A 22,461-nucleotide genomic window follows, 5' to 3' on the forward strand; every position below is an offset into this window, starting at 1 on the left:
CAAATAATAAACGAGAAATCGGAAAATGGATGCAAATGCATTAAACTAATCTCACAGAATAATTAACCAGAAATAAAAAACTGGATGCAAATGCATTGAACTGACCTTAAAGAACAATTAACATGAAATTGAAAATTGGATGCAAATGTATTAAAATAACCGCAAATAATAATTAACGAGAAATCGGAAACTGGATGCAACTTCATTGAACTAACCTAAAAAAAATAAATAATGGGAATCGGAAATGGGATGCAACTGCATTCAACTAACCTCAAAATATAAATAACGGAAAATCAGAAACTGGATGCAGATGTATTGAACTAATCTCAAAGAGTAATTAACGGGAGATTGGAACCTGGATGCAAATGCATTGAACTAATATCAAAGACTAATTAACAAAACATTGAAAACTGGATACAACTGTACTGAATTAACCTTAATGAATAACTAACGGGAAATTATAAAATGGATGCAATTTCACTGAACTAACTTCAAATAATAATTAATGGAAAATCGGAAACTTGATGCAACTGCATTGAACTAACATCAAAGAATAATTAATGAGAAATTGGAAACTGAATGCAATGTACTACATTGAACTAACTTCAAAGAATAATTAATGAAAAATCAGAAACTTGATGCAAATGTATTGAACTAATAACCCTAAAATATGTTTGTATTATATGTAGGGAGAATAAATGTCTCGACAAATATAGTTTTGCATTTTAAGAAGTGTTTATCATAATATTTTTTATTATGATTAAGAGTGTCATGCTATTCAAGTAGCTCCAATATTATCTTCGTCACAATAGGCATTCTCACAAGACTTCAATCAAACTTCTATTATTAAACCTAACAACAAAAAGAAGTCGATGAATTTTATCAAGGTTTGATGCTTCTTTTTTATAGAGAGTGGTGCAAAAAATTTGAATAACTAATTAATATAATTTTCATATCTCATAGCTATGCATAGTTGTTAATATTTTTTACAATAATTTAATATAATGACACCCGTTCGTAGGACGGAGTCGAAAGCTAGTATAGATTATAGGTCCACACTAGATATATTTACCTATATTTACCCACACTCTTGAATAAAAAAAAATCTACAGTTCAACTTCAGACTACAGCACAAAAAATATAAAAAATAGTTGCGAAATCAATTTTTATTGACTTAAAACAAGCACGTGGCGAGAACGCAAAAAAGAAATGGAAAGAATGACACGAAAATTACAAAATTCTTTTCTAATATTGACTCCATCAACAAAAATTAAAATAAGTCAGTAAAAAACCCAAAATAAATTCAACAATAAAGTAATATTATTTTATTTTTTGAGAAACGACCTTAATCCACTAGACTTGACCATTTTATGTGAAGCTGTGAAAAAAGCTCCTTTCAAGCTCGAAGTAGAAAGACAAAGGAGAGATGAACAATATTGGTGTCTCAAGTACCTGTATAAATTCTACCGATGGAGATGGATGAGTAAGTCTGTTGCACTTGGAACATGAGAGGAGAGATAAGAAAAGGGAGCAGAGGGATGACAAGTTTGATTACATGGAAGCAATGAGATAGAGGAAACAGTGTTCACATGTCACATGATCGACTGAGATGAGGGTAAGAATGTCTGAAAACTCAAACCACTTAAGGCGTTGGTCTACTATCAGGCTGTAGTTGACATTTCATGTCACAAATCGATCAGGTAATATATCTTTATTGCTTTCATCACTTTTTGTTTGTTTTGCATCAGTGTGTAATTGTGTATGTACATACTTACTATGAAAAAACCTTATCATCTCTATAAGCTGAACTTTACTAATTTATGTTGCATCACAACTGTGTGGAGTACCTTAATTACGACAAACTGTATGCTTCTAAATTTGAATTTGAGAAAACATTCTACAAGAATTTGACAAGCTTCCAAATTTTCCTTGTGCTTGTTTCAGTAGTAAAACTATTCTATAGATTAGATCCTTTCATTTTTGTTTGCACATTACTATTTAATTCCTCGTTCAATAACGATTATATAATTGTAATCAGCAGGAAATGATTTGCGCCATTGCGGAACTTGAAAGTGACTGACAACCCTTTACAACACGCTATACTCAAAAGTTCAAGGATGCTGCTTTGGGAATCATGCAGATTCTGCCAAAAACTGCTGAATGGCTTGTCAGGTAGAACATGGATGAACTGACCCCAATTTGGATATGTGAAACTGTTCAAATGTTCATACTTCCTTTTGTGTTTTTTACTACGTCAAATTTTAAAAATATTTGCAGTGAGATGGGCTACGGGGAATATGAAATAAAAGGGGATCCAATGATGCTGTACAGACCTTTAATAAGCGTGTATTTTGGAGCTGCTTACTTAAGGTGGCTGTCAAATTTTGAGGGGAAGTATGTCTGCAATTGCTTATGATTTTACTCTAGCTGTATATAATAAGCTTCCTCTTCTTAAGTTTAACCGTTTTGCTCTGTGATTGGGATGAACTCTCAAGAGTGTAATTCTTTTGCAAATATGAGTTCAGTATTTCACTTTTAACTTTCATTTGTAACACAATGTGTTGTTCATGCCACTCAACTCCATGATTTTAGGAGTAGGACCTTCAGCCCTAGACACCTCCTTAAGAGTTATACTGTCTGTTTTAGATCTTCTTGTTCTTCTAGCACTCAAATCTGCTTCCTAAGTCCATTTTTTCAGGAGTTAAAACTTTCCTTGACATTTCTAAGTAGTTAAAACTATTAAAAAGTGAGGTTGAGATTTTCTTTTTTCTTCAAGTTATTATAACATGAATTGTGGAGATGAACTATAATTCTGACAGAAAATATGATATCTAGCAATGAAAGGCCCCCTATACCGACTCATTAGGTAGATTGCAGTATCCTTATTGGAATTGATAATTTTGATCTGATTCTTGCAGAGAAAGAAATGAAGAGTTTGTGGTCAGGACTTACAGATTTGGCCCAAAGAAAGCAACTCACAAGTCAACTTTGGATTATTGGCAACGATATCTTTCAGTCAAGCAAAACCTTCCAACCAGAAGGTTGTTTTGGTTAACTCTTTTCTTATTTTATCTTGCATTTTGTTTAGTACCTGAAATTCTAGAGCATATGCTCTTCCCTTTTGTCCAATATATTTCAAGAGCAACGGCTTCGGTCCATGTTGTAGGTTGCTGATATCTATTTTTCTGATTGTTATGCAGAAAGAATATTGACAGTGACTCTTCAGTCCCCAATGACCCTACTCCAGTTGTATCTGTAACGCAAAAGACACTAGACCTAAGAGATTCTTTTAAAGGAAGTTACAAGGAAAATTTTGTGTATTGTTAAAGAGATTCTCTCTATATTTATATAGGGGTGAAACCGTGAAAGTGAATTGCTGTGAGAAGGTATTAACACTAGACCTAAGATAATGATGCTATGATAATGAAGTTAGAATCCAATTCATGATATTAAGATTCTGTTAGGAAAAGTAGAGAGAATCACTTTCTTTTTATGTATAAATCATGACTTGCTTTAGTTCTTGTGCTTTGTAAAACTTATATAGCTGAATTTATATACATATATATTGTCATGTTTGTGACTAGAAGTCCAGTTTTTGTTATTATATTATATATATGGTCCTTTTTAATAGGATTTTACTTTATGACAATGCAAAAGTAGGTGATGCATGGAAATATTGGGATTCAAGAGCATCTCCAGAGGACATGGAGGACTTGTGGAAGCACTCTAATGTCCTTAAAGAGTGGGTAATGTCTGGAGAGAAACGAGGAAAAGTACAATTTTCTCTTGATGCAGAGAAGAGAACATACCTTTCCCGACATGAACTGAAGGTATAGTAGTCCCGTCCCGTCCCCCCCCCCCAAAGCACACACGTGGCAAAATCAAACATCATTTTATCCTTCTAGAAAGATATTTACAGAAGGAGAATCCTTAATACTGAAATCTTTCTTACCGAGGCACGCACACAAAAAAACAAACTTGAATCTTTCACCAACTTGTTCTCCTAAACTCTTACCATCTGTCCAGCACCACTTGCCATAAAATTTCTAATGAAAACTCCTCCTTAACCTATAGTGACACCTATAACGTATTTTGAACCACAGACAACATGATGAACTGCTCCCAACACCTGCTTTTGCAATGTTTGAATATATGATACCAGTCCTTTATGCTTAGATTGATAGCATTTGTACCTGAAACCTTTGGGAATATTGCAGGCACTTCCCTACTTAATTTCATCATTAAAACCTGTAATTGATAATTTGATATGTTTCAATATGTTTTTGTTTCCTTTGCATTTTTTTGTTTAGTGGAATAGTAATGGTATAAAAAAAATGGAAAACAATAAAGGTTTAATCATATTAACAGCATCTGTGACTCTGTACATTTGCAGGCAGTTGCTGAAATCATTGTTTCCAAACACTTCAGTACAGGAGAAATCAAACCTGTATGTTCAAACCCAAAACACCACATATTTGTTTTTTTGTATACGGCTGATACTACATGCTAGGCTATACTGCTGATTCTTTGGCTTGTGTGTGCATGTTTTGTATTTCTCTTGTTATTTGCTCCTTTGTTTCTTCCTCTCATTTTACTTTTTGTATACGACATAAATGAGTTGGATCTGATCTGCTTACCGACCATTTTCAATCTGAAAGGCCAGTCTGAGAAATTTGGTTCCTGTAAGTTCTGAATGAGGATTTTCTTAAGATCTTTACTAGACGAAAAATCCTACATTTCTTATCCAGAGTAAATCTGATCCTCAACATTTCACCCAAAGAATATACTCCTAAATCAAATCCAACTCTTGCTTTGTTTCTGCTGATCTTATAATTGATTTATATTAACAACGTGTTGAATGCCCTACCATCACTAGAGCATGGATAGTTGTTGTGTTTTGGTTCCGTTGTCATATTTTTAAATTTCCTTTTACTATTCCTACAAAACTCCCTGTATGTTGCGTGAGATCTTTGCTTCTATTGTTCAGCCTCCCTTTCTCTCTCTTTTTCTTAGGCCTTAAAATTTTCTGCTACGTTTTTTTAATGAAAAGAAAAGGGGAAAAAAAAAAGTTTGAAACTAATTGAATATTACCATTTCTCGAGCTGCTATTTTTTGCTAGATCCTGTTTCATTCATTTGCTAGTTGTTTTTTGTTGTTTATGTATATATACTATGACAATCTATACACCTCTGTAGTCTTATGATGTGTGATAATGGCTAATTTAAGGTGTTTGTGATTGTGAAATGCGATGGCGAGAAAGAAGGCCAACTCCAACATTAACCCCAAACCTTTTGGGATAAATGCAATAGATTAAAGAATGCAATATAATAATGTAGTTTCTCTCTTTTTTTGTGCCCCCATTTGTGTCCACAAACACGTGCAATGTATATATGTCAAGATGGTTAGATTTTGGATTGCAAAAGCAGATGCAGGTTCTGCCATTTTTGTTTAAAATCTTTTTAGTTTATGTGTTTTCTTCTATTCAATTAAGAGTCATCTTCTTTGCAAGCAGCTCTATGTGCTCTTGCCTAGGTAAGTAGCATGTGTTTTGTTAATGGGGTTGGAACATGTACTGGAATTATGGGAATTGACTACCTCAAAGCTTTATGGTTACACAAGTACGTTCATGCAACCAAAACCAATGTTTTTCTGTTTCTAAGAAAATTGATAAAATAGAAGTTTACCACTTCCTTTTGGATTCTTTTTAGGGTTAGCGAGTATTCCCCCACCACCACCACCACTAGATGAGCCAATTAGGATTCCCCCCACTAGATGGGAAATAGGGTCTCCCCCACATAGTTATATTATGTTCATGCTATCTATATAAAAGGAAATCCACAAATGATACTAATGAATTTTAAAGAATAGAAGAATTAGATGAAAATGGTTTTATCCAAGATAATATCATCATTCTGAACAAGAAATTTGGAAGACTATCAGTGAGTATATCCACCATTCATGGTGATGACGTTTATATGTTTCTTGAGGAAGATTTATTAACCTATAAGGAAGTTGTCTGTCTATGAGAAATGTCATTTTTGAAGGATACAATTCCTCTAAACTGGACTCTTGATTTATACAAATCATTAAGGGAAGGTAGTTAATCTACCTATTGGGGGATCTATAAGTTGAATTGGATCTTCAAAAGAAAACTAAAACGTGATAGTTGTATTGCAAAATATAAGGCTAATAATAATAGCCAATGGTGTCGTATGGATGTCAAAGTACCGTTGTTGATAAAGATGTGTACTTTTTTTAGAGTAAAGCAAGATATGTGTTAATCTCTTTTTGTTTAGATGATTTAATATCATGAGTGCTAGCATTAAGAATGTGTATAGAAATTCCTATTTGAAACACATAATAGACCGTCATTGGAAATGATGGTTTATTATGTTGTTAAACTCACTTCTGTAACTGTTCTATTCAGTTGTCAAGATATTGACGTTTGAATATGGTTGAAGCCCATAGTGTACCTTAAACCAGACCGGCCGGATGGTATAGGGGAATTTCGGGCACTACAGAATTGAATGACTAGTGAATATAGGAATTAAAACTCATGTTAGTCTCATTGTGTTGTTATAACACTTAGTATAAATATTTTTCATTGAAAAGTATGGGTATTATGATAGTAAGTCTGTTTTAACACCTCTTGTGGCAAATATCTATCTTATGAAAAATAATCTACTTGTGTTTTTCATACTAAATATGTCAATATCATTTATAGCTTATTGTACTTGATGGATTATATATGTGAAACATGACATATATAATGCTTACATTAATGGGATACTGAGCTGATAAACCAATGTTCTTATTATAAGGAACATTGGATGTATATTGTCAGATTATCCAAATACTATAGTGGAGCCATTGATTATGGACTTATATTTAGAAGATTTTCACCATTGTTGGAAGGGTAATGTTTTATAAATTGGATCCAGTAATGTTTATGTGTTTACCCTTGGTGGAAATTGAGTGTCTTGGATATCATCCAAGCTAATCGCCTTAGAAAAGGCATGTGATGATGCTAAGTGGGTTAGCAACCTCTTGGCAAATCTTTCCATTGGCTCTAAACAACCTCCTGATGTATATATGTTTTGCAACTGTCTCATTGCAATAGCTAAGACATAAAGAAATATGTGCAGTGGGAAATGTATACATATAAGTTTGAGATATAACTTAATCAAGCAGCTGCTAGAGATTATGTTAGGTCAGACTTAGTTTGGCCACATGTCTGACCGCACCACTTATTTGGAGGTAAGTGGTTATACATCGAGGGGGATGAGACTTATGCCCATATATAGGGCGACACTGACGGCAGCCCTACCTATGTGATTGGAGATCCCATGAAATAGTTTCAAAGGGAAAAACAAGTCATTTCGTCGTCCTGCAGTACTATCGTCTTATTTATTTATGAGACGTCCCACCCTATGGCGAGATGGTACTATAGTATACTTTGTATAACTAGAATTGCAGTGAGTAAAGATGAGTTCTTTAACTCTTATTGGATTCCATAGCCCATTTTTTTTAATGAGGTGGTGTATTTAAACTATAATATACACCTGATGGAAATCCACCTACGTGAATGTAGAATTGGGTCAGTTCTTATGAGTATTCGGGCAAGTACTCTAGAGCATTCATGGAACACAGGCAGCGCAGTGCCAAAAAGCGCAACACCGCAGAACTGGCATATAATGAAAAAACAATGTTTGTGCATGTCATCTATTTCACTACAAGGGAAGTTGGTTCAAAAATTTTAAATCTACCGTTTTCACGTGAGAAAAGACATGTTACCCTATGACTGGTTCAATCCCGAAAGGCAAAGAAGAAGGGCAGCAACAGTAGTTTGGATTTAGAAGTGCGAGATGTATTTATGTCTTGAATGCCTCTTATGGACGCAAAGTCCTTGTTTATATAGAGGTAAGTTCGTCTGTTTCCAAAACAAATAAAGACTCCTATTTGGAATAGACACTCGGTTTCCAAATCAGAGAATGACTCTTACTGGGAATAGTGATTTGAAATACTAATCATCAAGAGATTCCAACAATCCCCCATAGTTGATCCGGATACAAACTTGGTATTTGTAAATCTTGGGAGCTGTGCAGTTAAATCGCTACTCGAGTAGGTGTAATCGGTCGGGGATTAATCGGACGATTTTTCATAACACTATATTTCTTTACAAATAATTATTAAATATATTTAACTTTGAAATATCAACATAATGAAGCCAATTAAGAACCCAATCAATCAATAAACAATTAAAACACTCAATCAACTAAAATAAATATGATTAAAGTGTAGAACTTTACAGAATCAAGGGTTGGTCGAATCGGTGAAATGTCGAGTTCAATGTTTAACATTGAAATAGTGAACACAATTACTCGGCTAATCGGCCGAGTACTTGGGAGTTTTTGAGCCCGATTGTGATCGGGGATTAAATTGTTAGTCGGGTCGGCTAAGCAACGAGTAGCGAGTACTCACCAATTACTCGGGGAGTACTCAACGATTTAATAGCCCAGCTTGGGAGGTTCATGAGGAATACAAGTGAAGTTGACGAGCCCTTTATTCTCGCTTCTAAAACTAAACAAGTCTTTTATTGCAGGGATTTGAGTAGAGATAATTGGCATGTTGTCTTGGATGCTCCAAAGAGGTTAAGTCAAGAGATAGATGCTTACGAAGACCCACTAGTCTTTGAGGCTAGAACAAGAGCTAATGATTCTTCGTCAACAACTTTACTTGAGGACGTTCTAGAAGTTGCTGAAGACTAATTTTAATCTTAAAACATCAAGTTGAAAGTGTAATCCTCCGTGTTAGGAAACTTATCAATGTATTATTAACTTGGTCATTTTTCAACTTTTTTATTTATTTATTTATTTATTTTTATTTTAAAATGTTAGACAAGGGGTCTGTTTAGGATCAAGGAATAGTCTCTTTTTTGAATTAGGTATCTTTTGTTTCTCTTCATATTTCAAATTCTCAACATGGTACAGGTGAGTTACAGAGTGATTTTTTTTCTGATTTTTTCTTCTTTGAATGGTGCAATATATGATGAGTTTAATTCCATGCTTTGTATTACTTTTCATACAGTGAGTATGACGAGTTTAATTCCGTCACCTTAAATGTATGATGCAGATGTTTAATTATGTCGCCTTAGATTTTAACCATTTTGTTGAACTCTATATTTAGGTAAAAAGAAGTCATGTCAGAAGCATCTGAAGCAAGTGGATTTGAGGCAAATGAATCTGAAGCAAGTGAGACGAGGACGAAACCAAAAGGTAAATTAATAAGTTTGATTTGATTATTGGTTACTTAATTGGCGTTGTAAACCTTCCGTATTCTATGCTCTTAGCTGCTCGCTTAGTGACCTTTAAACCACCCCTATTTGCTGCTCTTGACATTAAATAATATTAGCTTCATGGGATTGTTATCTTCATTTACCGCCGTAAAAGCCACAGATTATTTGGTGTTGCCTTTATATTTTGGGACAGCAAGTATAGAATTAAAAGGGACTAGGAGAAGATCTACATGAAGCAATCTCATGCTGCTAGTACATCTTTAAAGAGAAGGAATTGTATTACCATTTCCTTAGCCTATAGATGTGGGAGGAACTTATTCTTCATTTGAGATATTTTGTTGCAGTTCAGTGTTGAACAGTTGCAAAGCAGTGTTAATGTTACTTGACAGAATACATGAGAGAAGATGAACAGCTACCATGATTGTCACATATGCATGGCAAGGTACCTTGTACTAAGTGGCCAAGTGCGTTTTGGAATAAATTTGTCAATACTGATCACACTTTCTAATGTGTCAGTAAAAAGTTGAATTTGGGAGGGATTTCATGCCCTTGTCGAATTCTCCTCGACATGCCAAAATTCTTCGTCTATTTTTTTTTTTTTTGGGAACTGGACGCACTGGACATGCGGACACCTTTGGTAAGTATAACAATATTTTAAGTATGTGGAGTGTTGTTAGGCACAACGCCATATCCACTTAATCACATGACATGCCTTTAACACTTTTCCTCTTACCTAATGATCCTGTTTTCTTGGATTAACTTTTAGGGGTTAATTATTGGCGTTGTAAACCTTCTTTCACAACAGATTAAATGATCTTATCACCCAGTGTTCACTTAGGTCCAAGATTCTTACCTTCTTTTACTTATTGGCGTTGTAATATGTATATGTATATTCATTCACTTAGGTCCAAGATTCCAAGTGGAGTTCACTGCTGATGGACAAGCTACTGGACAATATCCAGCAAAGTATGCCACAATAGTCGGGCCCAGGTGGCTAGGACACACTGCCCACCTATGTACAAGGACTGGGCAGAAGTTCCAGTATTAACGAAGGATGAATTGTGGAAGGATGTCTTGGTAAGTGCAAATCACTCTACCTGATTTTATTTCAGTAGACATTTGAATTTAATTTGTTTTGCATCCAAATTTGTTTACTAATGACTTTGACATGTCCAATTTACAGGAAGAAAATGATCTTCCACTCATCCGCAGTCTTCGTAAGCTTAATACAGCTTGGAAACAAAAAAAGTATGAACTTCGTAAGGTTTATGATATGTATCCAACAGATGCAGAGCGAAAAAGAAATGGTCCTAAAAAGGTGAAAAAGGAAGAATGGGAGGAATTTGTCGACATGTGCTCAACTGAAGGGGATAAAATCAAGCGATGCAATGGCAAGTTGGCAAGGGAAAACATGAAAACCCACATACAACTGGTAGAATGGGAGCAGCTCCAGTTATTGAGCAGTTGGTAAACATCTATTTAGTGCTTAAAAATTTATCGTATCCACTAAACTATTAGTCCTTATTTACGTACTTGTTTAATATGTTATAGAAGATAGCCCTACTGGTGAGGTTTCAAGGACACAAGGATATGTGGCCACCCATACGAGGAAAGATGGGAGTTTCATCAACACTGAAACGAGGCAATCTCTTGTAAGAGACAACAAGACATATTTGTATAGTTATTGCTTATGTTTGTATGACCAACTATTATGTACTTAAGAAATGGTGACATTGATTTCTTTTGTAGGAGGAAATTAACAGACTTGTTAGCATAGAGCCTGACATAGTGGAAAGGGATCTAGACAATGACCCCGTTGCAATGGTGTGATGCTTATCCTCATCTTGTTTTGGTTTTTCAAATGGGTTTTGTTCAAAGTTCTACCTAAACTTTTGTTTGCTTAATAGGTTATTGGTCGTGATGGAAGGGGACGTGTTCGCTGTCTAGGTGGTGGTGTCACAAAGACTGTTTACCATGCTTCAGCTCCTTATAAGGAAATTGCTCAAAGAGAGAAGAGAGTACACGAAAGCAGTGAGTCAGGTTATGAGGCGGTCATGGCAAGACCTGATGAAGCAGACAAGGCTCGCAAGATACTTGAGGATGAAGTTGCAGACCTTAAGCGACAATCTTCAGGGCTTGGAAATGCATCTCAGGTAATAATTTGTTAATTTAATTATGTATAGAGTAAGAATATGAACAGAGCTATGTCTTGTCTTGTCTTGTCTTCCCAAACCCTGATTAAGTTAGGAGGAAGTGGATGGGGTTTCACCAAGTTCTCTCGCACTGATTTTGCAAAACAATATGCACAAGGAGTCATTGTCACTAAAATCCAAAAGGAACTAATAAATCTTTTACTTATAGGAAATATAATCAAACACAATTTGGTACCTGATCTTTAAAGGCTCTCTAGCATGTTTATCATATATATCCTTCACAAAGATGTTATTAGAAACTATCCACCAGTTACCACCTATTTTAAGTATTTGACTGTTATTGTAGCTTTTGAAGCTTCTTTATATGTAGAGGTTGTTGCTTATGAAAAAGTCAAGTATGTTTAAAAAGACCCAAGGGATCCATTAAACTAAACTATGACAGGAAACCAGGAACAAGCATACCAATAATTCAGCAACAAACTACTATTCTGGTTGGAGACATCAGGTAGTCACTTAAGCGATTCTCGCTCAATATGTAGCCTTACATCGCTGTTAACTAAGAGGGGCAGAAGTTTACTAAATTTACCAAATATAAATATTGCAAGAAAATGTACTCTTGTCTATCAAAAAGCCTAGAAATGTCCTCACAGAAAACCTCGTCTCTTAGTGCAGTAAGTCAGAACAGTCTTCTTCGATCTTCTAATGTGAATGACGCAATAACATCGAAACCCATATAACATCGTTCTTTGTCAGCATACTTTTCTTTTCATCCTTTGGTGTCTTTTCTGGATCTTTCCCTTGGATGCTAGTGGGAGTATGGGACTCAACTCTAGTTAGACTCGTCTCATTTGTCCAACTGCAGTTTCCCAATCACTTCTGCCCATGTGCTCTTCTTTGTTGCTCTCTCGTGCTCTGTGTATGTTCAGAAGCTTCTCCTTCAGAACAGCTTGAAACTTCCAAGTCCGATCCCTTTGTTGTTGTGAAATATTGCTCTTCATCTTGCTGCAGTTTCGCAAGCGTATTTTGGCTGCTTGTGGCTACTTCCAGTGCTACTGTATCTACTGCCTTCCTTTCATTACCATCGATTCCCAAAGCAATATCCAGTGCTTGACCTCAATCTTGCATTCTTCTCGGTTTTCAAATCCGAAGTTTTCTTGGTCTGAGCTTTTTGCGAATCTCTCCAATGAACTAGCTCCCACTACCTCATTTCGTACAAGTCTTCCAACTTCCACTTCACTTAATCCTTAAAACTAAACTCAAATACAAACCGTAGAAATCTTGGGTTTCTTTTTTACATTCAGTCCAACTCATTCCTTGATATAAAATGCAGCAGTGCTATATTGTAAGTTGTATAGCATAGGTGACATGTTGCCGAAGGTGCCAATAGAACTGTATGCAGAAATGTGTCCATGTCTTCTTATTTATTAGTCATTGTGAGGGAGGTTATACCATAAGTCAATCCAGTTCTGTAGCTGCACATGCTGAAATGCAGGTAGTTTTAGATTACATGAAGTATTTAAAATATAATGCTTAAAATGAACAAGTGAATGAACAGAATATTGGATATAGTACTCATTGCAACATACCAGAACGAAAAGGACTTTGTTCTAATTCCATCAAAAAGTTTGAAAAGTGAACTGATTGCAGCATATCCCCAAGTTCGAAAAGTTGACTTTGTTTTAATTTTTTTTCTTTTTTTTCCTTCTTTCGCAATGCATTTTGAATGTCAATTTAGGTTCTTGTTTTTAGATGCTAAATGTGATTTTTGTACTTGTGTGTTTTTACTTCGATAATTTTATGTTTAAGCCTTAAGCTTATTCAAATTTTAATTCCTAGATAAGAAAAATTTACACTTCTAATTTCAAAGGTTGCCGCAGTAAAAGTTAATGAAATTGGATACCATGGTTGTTGGATTCACCACTTGAGTAGTAGGAGATGGATTTGAAGATATAGATTGGGTTAAGTTTTAAAGGAGGAAGATGAAGGTTTAATTGAGGTGTTATTTCCGTAAGTGCACTTTTTAATGTTAATACACGGTTAAACTGACGGAGTCAAACTCAGTTAATTGGGTTGTTAAATTGGACAAGTGTCTTTGTTTTTGTAACAGTTATAGAGATCCAATCTCTATACCTGGTTATAGAGGAGCTGGAGTCATCAGATATATTTATTGGAATATTATCCTTTGACCTTAAAATAACATAAAAGAGTAGCCATTTGTCTGAGTCATTCCATGTGCTGTAAAGGTGGAGCCTTGCTCATCCTCCACTGCTGCCATCTCTAACACTGTTGTAAAGGAGTCTTGCACGTCCTCCACTGCTGAAAGTTCTTTACCTTCAGCATAGTGTAGAACAATATCCAAAGCCTCCTCCTTGATCTTGCGGTCTTCTTGGTTGGTTGTCCCCCTCTCATCAGCTCCGACTTCTTTAATGATGTTTTCATCCTATTAGTATAACCGACTGGTTCACTCTCTTTATTTGGAATGTAGTCTTATTTATCGGGAAAAAATAAACGTCGCTTTCTTGAAAATCTTGCTTTCAGTAGATTGTTATTAGGTTGATAAGTTAGTCAAGTTCAAAGAAGGTAACTATCTTGGTTTCTATTGTTATTAGGTGTTAAGGTGTTAAGAAAACTGGAATACCTGGACATGTGGGGAAGTAAAATATCAAATAATGGAGCTGCTTTACTTAAAATGTTCCTTATGTTAAAATTCTTGAATCTTGCTTGGACCAATGTAAGTAAGGTGCCTTATCTGCCATCTCTTACATCCTTGAACATTAGTAACTGCAGCGTCGAGTCCATATTTGAACAAAGATATTATGGCATTAAAGCTCTGCTTCTTTATCTGTTTTTCTTTTCTTTTCTGGTATCTAATTTATTTGTTTGATCTGTTCAAACTTTTCTTATATTGGCCCATATTGAAAGTGGGCAGAACATTGAAACTTTTCTTACTATATTTAACGCCATTGCTAGCTGAACTTATTGGAAGTGCATAACTTTTGCCATTGCTAGTTGAACTTATTGTTTTTTTCTTATTTCTTTAGGAAATACAGCAATCACCAGTTCGTGACAACTCACGCAATATCCAACCTCAATCTACAACTTGTCATTTGAAGAGTTACATAACACAAACTATGGTTGCACTTGGAGAAGTTTGCACCTATTTACCGACACCTCCAAATTCGGATAATGTATGAATTGATGAGATACTCGATGATTTTGCGTTGTATGAAGGAGATGGAAGACTTGGAGATATTGTGCTTGGTGACGTCATTGCTTGGCCAAAGAATTACGTGGTTTTTCATTGATGGAGATAGATATGATATGAATCGACAAGAATGCATCTTCTTTTGGCGTGCCTTGTAACCTTGTAAATCCAAGTGCCTTGTAACCTTGTAAATCCAAGTACATGGTGTATTATTTTGGCCTGTGGATAGTGTTTACTTAGTTGTTGAATGTTTGTCTTGTAACAAGAGTTCAAATATTTTGGTGTGTTTGACTTTTTTTTTTGTTGTTATCAGACTTGATCTTAGAGTTATTGTATACATTTTGGAATGATATAAAGATGTTTTGTACTTCATTATTCTTATGGTTTCAGAACAGTTTGAATTTAAATTATTTTGGTACCCAATCAAATTGAAGCTGCAGGTGGATCGATCTATTTTCTACTAGCATGAACCGTCTGTAATGAGAAATCGATTGAAGCACTTTTGATGGGCCTGGACACACCACTAGATGGTTTCGAGCTGTTGTTTAAATCACTAGACCACGGCTTATAGCTGTCCACAAAATGCATTTCTCGATGGCTTATAGCTGTCCACAACAAATTTCCAGACGGCTTATAGCTGTCCATTTAATTTAAATACTAGACAACCACTAATTGTCGAGAACAAAATCGACAGCATTTTTTACAACAGCCTATGAGACAGTCAATAATTGTCGATATTTGACAATCTTGACAGATATCAGCCGTCCTAAATACACTATATATAAGCCCATACGCGTAACTAAAAGGCATCCAAACACAACCCTCCTCTCCTCTTCTTTGCACTGAGTTAATATAAGTATACCAAAAGAAGACTACACATATGATGTGTTTGTGAATGTTAACTTTACCATAAGTATTTATCCAAGGAACTATAGAAGGGAATGACTCTATGTTACAGCTCGCAACTATGTGCAAATGAGCATCAACATGCTGAAATAATAAGAAGGAAATCACCGCTAACAATTGATACACGTAAACCCAAAAAAAAGGCATAAGAAGACATTATTATTGAAGAAGGTGAGAAAGAGAGATGGGAGATGAGATGAAGGGACGCACGGAGGGAATTCCCTCCCCCCCTAATTATCGAACGAAACAATTGACAATGGCGTGGACAGAGCAATTGTAAAAAAAATGTTAGCAAAAAGAAAACAAACCAAAAACACCACTCACGCACAAAAACTGATAACAAAGACTGATTTTTAAAGTAAACTTCACTTACTTTGATTCAAGGCATGGTGTGAACTCAATGTTGTCTGTTGCTTCTTTAGAAAAGCCATATTCACTTCTCTAGAGTTGCAGCTTATTAGTTCAATATTAAAGCCTGAAGTGTTTCATGAAAGTTCTTTTAAACCACAAATTTAGAAAATACAATCTTTTGAGTGAAAGATATTTTCGTGAGGGGGAGAAGAAAAAGTTTTGGACGGGAAGAAAGTGTTTTTTGAGTTTTTTTTTTCCTACGTAAACTTCCATTTTTCTCTTAGTATTTCCTCATTTTTGAGAAAACTTCTAATAAATTGTAGTTTCTTTTTTGGTATTTGAGGAGGTCACAATAAATATAGAATAAACAAAGGAGAAAGTAACAAATCTGGGGAGATCTAACTAATATATGGAATGGGCGTTTTTTTTAAGAGTATATGAGAATGCCCAGTTAAAAAAACAAACACATGTGATGAAGAGAGATATTAGGTGCGAGCTTTTATAATATATATTGGGCCGGATAGGTTGACAGCCGAAAATCTAACAGCAACTTTAAAGCCGAAACTCACTGTTGGATCACCCAATCTAAATTAGAAATCAAAGGCTCAAATATTGCCTTAACTAAATAGAATAGGGGTATTTTGGTAAATTATTTTCTTTCTCTCCTAATTTTCATTTCTATTTTATGATCAAAACCCTTACCTTCTCGCTCTCTCTCTCCAAAAACCGAAAATTTCCATTTTAACTATCAAAAATCAAAATCAAACTGAACCCAAAACAAGCGCCTCTCCTCCAACAAACTATTCTATTTCACGTATCCAAATTTGAAATCAAAAGATCCCAAAACCCCCTATTTTTTATTTTCAGCACCCAAATTTGAAGAACCCATTTTCGATTTGTGGACCTCATCTTCAAATCCTTGTGTGCACACCCATTTTCATGCAAGAACTGAACCCCTTTCACAACTTCTCTCAAAATCGTACAAACCTCAATTTCCGTTAACCCAGAGTTCAACTTTGATGCAATATTGCTGAAAGACCCACCGTTCATTAGGGGCATAACTACCCAATAGTTATCTTCAGTGATTTTGATATGTAGATGAGGAAGAATGTTGGGGTGTGGTGGTAGGTCTTCAATCTAGTAGAAAGTTGAAGCAGTTTGGCTTAGGTCAAGAATCTTGATAGCAAGGTCAGCAGCGTTTTGGTCTTTTAATTTGGCTTGGTGTACTTCCAATGTCACATTGTCATAGCTGAGTTTCTTTTCAATGATGTACGAAGTTCGTAACCTGGGATCAAAGTTATTTGCCATGGCTGGCTTTCAAGTTTCAAGAAAGCGTGGTGACGAAGAAAAATCAAGAAACAGGAGAGAGAAGAGGAAAGGACGAGAAAACCAAACTTTGAATTGTGTTTTCGATATTGAAGCGGGCTCAGTTTGATTGTTGTTTTAGAGATGAACTTAAAAGATACAAACACGTGCGCTTCTTCTAAGTTCAAGCAATGGTCACCTTTCTTGGTTTTAGATGCACATAATCTTAAAGGTTTCTGGAAGTTGAATGTCCAACAAGAGTATGAACATTCAGTGTTCATAGTCCACTATGAGTATGAACACTGAATGTTCATATTCCAACAAGAGTATGGACATTCAGTGTTCATAGTTGATGCAGTACAGTTTGACAATGAAGTTGGCATACGTCAATGAACTGGAAAAGCAGGTAACAAAGTCAGAAAGACATAGACGTGACCATATTTGATTGGAAACGTCAAAATAAGAATAACCCACAGCTTTGTCGTGGGCACCACCCTCTCGGGCCCTAAATCCATCATTTAGGCCTTCAAAATCACGTTTTTGCCATTTTAGAAAAGTTTTGTTTTTGCTATATTTTTTGATAGGAGAGTCCGTTTTCGATTTAGTCAGTTGGATTAGTTCTATTTTGATTAATATGTGGTTATCCCAAAACTTTCTATTTTTGGAAAATTTCGAGTTTTGTGGTAATTAGGGTATTTCGAGTAGTTTGTTAATATGAATGTTCGAGAGTATGAACATTCATTGTTCATAGTCCAATTACCATAAAAATCGAAAATTTCCAAAAATGGAAAGTTTTGGGATAACTACATATTAAGAAACTATTAGTCAAAATATAACTAACCCAACTGACCAAATCGAAAACGGACTCTCCTATCAAAAGATATAGCAAAAACAAAACTTTCATAAAATGGCAAAAACGTGATTTTGAAGGCCTAAACAATGGATTTAGGGCCCGAGAGGGTGGTGCCCACTGCAAAGCTGTGGGTTATTCTTATTTTGACGTTTCCAATCAAATATGGCCGCGTCCATGTCTTTTCGACTTTGTTACCCACTTTTCCAGTTCATTGACATATGCCAATTGTTTCGGCAGTAAACTGCTTCAACACAACGAGAGCAATGGTAAAGAACGCACTAAGAAACAAAAGAATTTGATGTGGGAGATGAAACTGAGCCAAATAATGGTTGCCTACGTACCCAAGATCTATTCTCTAGGGATCAAGTTTCAACGTAGTTCCTTATGGAAAACAGTTTGGTATTTATATAGGTAGAGTATAGAGTTCTTGCAGCTCAAGTATCTTGTAGCTTGAGTAATTGTGATAGACTATAACTCTCAACTGATAATTATCTTTTTGATAAGAAATGAATCTGGACATAAATCAATGTATATTAGTGGCAAGACATGTGGCTAAGATTCAGCCTTAGACACATGAGTTAATGGGCATGTACATTGATCAATGATATTGTAAATTGGGCTTTAGCCCTGTCGATTAAATGAATAAAATAGAGACTCCTACTAATGAACGTTTGCCACGTAGGTGGGGGTTGAAACACCGCCCCCTCTTTGTCATGCAAACAAAGTTCACATGGCAAAGAAGAGAAGAAAAATCAAGAAAAACTTGGAATAAGAAAAGAGTAAGCGGAATGTATGACAAAGTGTCGTGTGAACGTAAACGATAGAAAAATGGACAATCGGAAAATTTTTTGTGAATTATCGAAATAATGTCAAACTAACGTATATGGGACGCATTATAGTTAAAAAATGGCTGAAAAATGCACAGAAATTTTTTTGAAAGAAATTGACTACCGAAACTGCACTGAACGTATTGCGTGACAATACTACGAAAGTTGATTTCAACGACGCGTGCCACCGGAATAGCGATAATAGGATTAGACCACTGAAATTATATGTAGGAGCAATTTAGTAATAATAGGAAGAAAATAACTTCAGAATGAATTGGAGTAAGTAGTGGACTTGGATAATTTTTAATGGTACGTAATTAGTATTTCATAAAAAACCAAAAGAAGTGTATCGAGATATATGTATTTAACTAGATAAGTTTAAAGTTTTATTTTTTATTTTTATGATAAGATAAGTCCGAAGTTGTTTGTAATTCCTTATCTTATCTTATCATAAAAGAAGAGAAAACCGGTGCTTTTTTGGGAAGGCTTACTGATGGAATGAGAACATTGAGTCAAAGAGGCAAATAAAGGGATAGAGTAACAAAAGATGAAAATGAGTGAAGCGAATTAACAAACTAGGTAGAAGTAAGCGTGGTTTAATATACTGAGGAGGGGCACATGTATGTGTATCAAGAATTAAATACAATTGTGTATTACTTAGAGATGGTGGAGCAAAGACAAATTAAGAATTGAATTAGGAAATAGATTGGAAATTGTAGAGGAGGTATTCACGTGGAGGCACATGTAGGAAAAGACAAAAAGTGTGTTTGTGTCTAACTTGGAGTTAGAATTGATTCAAAATACAGAAGATTGGGAGGGCTTTAAAAGAAAATATGAACACTATTTATTTGTGCTGGAAGTACTAATGCCTCGCGTCTCAACACTATGGGCGGCTCAACACTATGGGCGCACGGGAGATCGAAGCTGCTGATATGTCTGCGTTGGAGTCTGTTATATGCTAGGATGAGGAGAGGGTGAAATTGGAGAAAGAAACAGAAGCGTTGACAGCAGAGGAATGAGAGGATGGCGGTGGTGGAGAGGCCTTGGATTGTAGTTAGGAGCGCTTAGATGCATTGGATGCAGCGACTGCTGAATAAGCGGGCGGCTGAGATTTTGTTTGGACTTGGGTTTGAGAAGAAGATGCAAGCTAAGAAAACTCGGGATTTTTCTGGTGCATGGCGAATGAGAATTGCATTGGCACGTGCCTTGTTCATGAATCCGACCATACTTCTCCTTGATGAACCTACAAATCATCTTGACTTGGAAGTTTATGTCTGGTTGGAAGGGATGCTGAAGAAATTCGATCGCAGCTTTGTCACCGCGGCTGGTATCATTGCTCAGGAAACTGCTGGTGACGGTAGGATATATGACAGATACTCGTGCAGATGACTGCATAAGCTAGGCCAGGATTGATTAGTTTCAAATTGGATCTGCTAGAATATTAAGTTCAAATTGTTGGGTTTCGATCAAAATTGAATTTGGGCTGCCGAAGAAGACGGAAAAAAGTTCGAAGAATATGAAAAAAGCGGTGTCAAAGAGTTTTGACAGCATAAAACAGGTATGTTAGTATTTTTTACCAGTTAGCTTCAAATTTTGGTTAAGTCTGAAAGACTAACGAAAAGATTATTCTTGTCGTCGCAGGTAGAAACGGCAGTATGACGGGCGAAAAAAATTCACGAAGAGTTGATAGAGAAAGGATTCGCACAAAAGTCAATGAATGTCATAAACGGATTAAAGAAGCTGACAGAAATTTCGTTGAGAAAGATCGGCTCAATGCTTTAAAGCTTTAGAAAAAATAACGAAGTTGTTAGAAAATTTCAATTCGCTCGGAAAAAACAGCTCAATGCTTTAGAAAAAAATAATGAAACTGTTGGAAATGTTCAATTCGCTCGGAAAGATTTGCTCAGAAAAATTGGCTCAATGTCTTAGAAAAAATAATGAAGCTGTCAAAAAATTTCACTTTGAAAATTTCTCGCAGAAAGATCGGCAGAATACTTTAGAAAAAATAACGAAGCTGTCGAAAAATTTTGCTCGGCAAGTTTCTCGTAGAAAGATCGGCTGACGAAAATTGTCACTAGGAAAAATTATCGTAAAAAGATCGGTACAATGCCTTAGAAAAAATAATGAAATTGACGAAAATTGTCACTAGGAAAATTTATCGTAGAAAGATCGGTACAATGCCTTAGAAAAAATAATGAAGTTGACGAAAATTTTTGCTTAGAAAATTTTGTGGAGAAAGATCGGCACAATGCCTTAAAAAAAATAATGATGCTGACGAAAATTTTCGCTCGGAGAATTTTTCGTAGAAAGATCGGCACAATGCCTTAGAAAAAATAATGAAACTGACGAAAATTTTCGCTCGGAAAATTTTTCGTAGAAAGATCGGCACAATGCCTTAGAAAAAATAATGAAGCTAACGAAAATTTTCGCTCGGAAAATTTTTCATAGAAAGATCGGCACAATGCCTTAGAAAAAAGAATGACTGCGGAAAATAGTTAACCGAAAGCGCTAAGCGAAGCGAATGCAGATTTCGAAGAAGAAAATGAAGATTTAATCGAACAACCGTAAGACAATTGACAGAGACAATTCATTAGATAATTGTGTAAATGTAATACTATAGAGCTAAAACTTCGTTTGATGAAAAATAAAAATAAAAATGGGTTTGTTATTGAATATTGTTGTTGTGTCAGATAACATACTTGCGGAAAACTGACAATATTGTAGATTTATGCAGTTGAAATGAAATAGAACGAGACGCCCCCACATAAAGAAAAACGCCCCCAATGCGTACTTAACTTTGCAAAATCAGGCTAAGCAAGCATAAAAATGTTCAAACTTAGACTGACGAAGCTAAACGTGGTAACCTCGTCAGATTTTGTCGGAACGATAGTAATGAACTAAGCGAGCGTAAAAGCGTTCAAACTTAAACTGACGAAGCTAAATGTGGTAACTTCGTCAGATTTTTTTTGTAATGAAAGTAACGAACGAAGCGAGCGTAAAACGTTCAAACTTAGACTGACGAAAAGATGACTGCAAAAATGATGTGTCTTGACCCTTTGCTTCTAACGGCGGCGGAGAGATAAGCCAATGAATCTGCATGACGTATGTCATTTCGGGGTCTTTGAGTGATAGAGATGCTATCAAATTGTCGAGCAAGACTACATATCAAACTAAGATAAGCCGCCATACGCTCATCTCTTGCTTCAAAAGACCCACCAAACTGATTGGCAACAAGGCGAGAATCCGTGTATAAACTGGAGCTTTCGCACCCCCAGTGTCAAAGCTGTTCTCAAGGCACAAATGGCAGCCTCATACTCGTCTTCGTTATTTGAAGCGGCGAAGCCAAGTCGCACAGATTTCCCAATCATTTCTCCACCGGTTTAACAAAAATGCATCCAATTCGGACCAGTTTACTATGGGAGCCATCTGAGTAAACAATCCATAGGTCAATGGGATTAGGAATTGCGTTTTCATGTTGGTCTTCGTCGCCCCCAGTTATTGGCGGCAGAATGTCTTCCATAGATTCTTCCTGGCGCAAGGAATCGTCAGTAGGAGAATCATCAATC

The 22,461-nt window shown here is 35.7% G+C and overlaps 1 protein-coding gene across 6 annotated transcripts; it reads left to right on the plus strand.

The window, feature by feature from the left end:
- Positions 1–1,374: 1,374 nt before the first annotated feature.
- LOC147490140 (uncharacterized) lies at positions 1,375–15,028 on the plus strand. Of its 6 annotated transcripts, none has more exons than XM_086571214.1 (14): positions 1,375–1,700; positions 2,042–2,172; positions 2,278–2,394; positions 2,919–3,041; positions 3,201–3,386; positions 3,658–3,830; positions 4,394–4,447; positions 9,187–9,275; positions 10,201–10,372; positions 10,479–10,762; positions 10,847–10,947; positions 11,045–11,119; positions 11,203–11,448; positions 14,490–15,028. In XM_086571214.1, the coding sequence occupies exons 2-5, from the start codon at positions 2,135–2,137 to the stop codon at positions 3,325–3,327; spliced, it is 405 nt and encodes a 134-aa protein (XP_086427340.1). In that variant the 5' UTR covers positions 1,375–1,700; positions 2,042–2,134; the 3' UTR covers positions 3,328–3,386; positions 3,658–3,830; positions 4,394–4,447; positions 9,187–9,275; positions 10,201–10,372; positions 10,479–10,762; positions 10,847–10,947; positions 11,045–11,119; positions 11,203–11,448; positions 14,490–15,028. The 6 variants fall into 6 exon arrangements, with proteins under 6 accessions (XP_086427340.1, XP_086427341.1, XP_086427343.1 ...); XM_086571215.1 differs by having other exon boundaries at positions 1,378–1,700; positions 3,661–3,830; XM_086571217.1 differs by having other exon boundaries at positions 1,405–1,700; positions 2,039–2,172; positions 3,661–3,830.
- Positions 15,029–22,461: the final 7,433 nt, after the last annotated feature.

Source organism: Coptis chinensis, chromosome 7 (assembly GCF_015680905.1).
Source record: "Coptis chinensis isolate HL-2020 chromosome 7, ASM1568090v1, whole genome shotgun sequence".
Taxonomy (NCBI): domain Eukaryota; kingdom Viridiplantae; phylum Streptophyta; class Magnoliopsida; order Ranunculales; family Ranunculaceae; genus Coptis; species Coptis chinensis.

Excerpts from the sequence above, each read along its gene's own strand:
- LOC147490140 (XM_086571214.1), top strand. The coding sequence starts at position 2,135 with ATGCAGATTCTGCCAAAAACTGCTGAATGGCTTGTCAG. Across the intron at positions 2,173-2,277 it reads ACTGCTGAATGGCTTGTCAG|TGAGATGGGCTACGGGGAAT; the intron begins GTAGAACATGGA and ends AAATATTTGCAG. Across the intron at positions 2,395-2,918 it reads CTGTCAAATTTTGAGGGGAA|AGAAAGAAATGAAGAGTTTG; the intron begins GTATGTCTGCAA and ends TGATTCTTGCAG.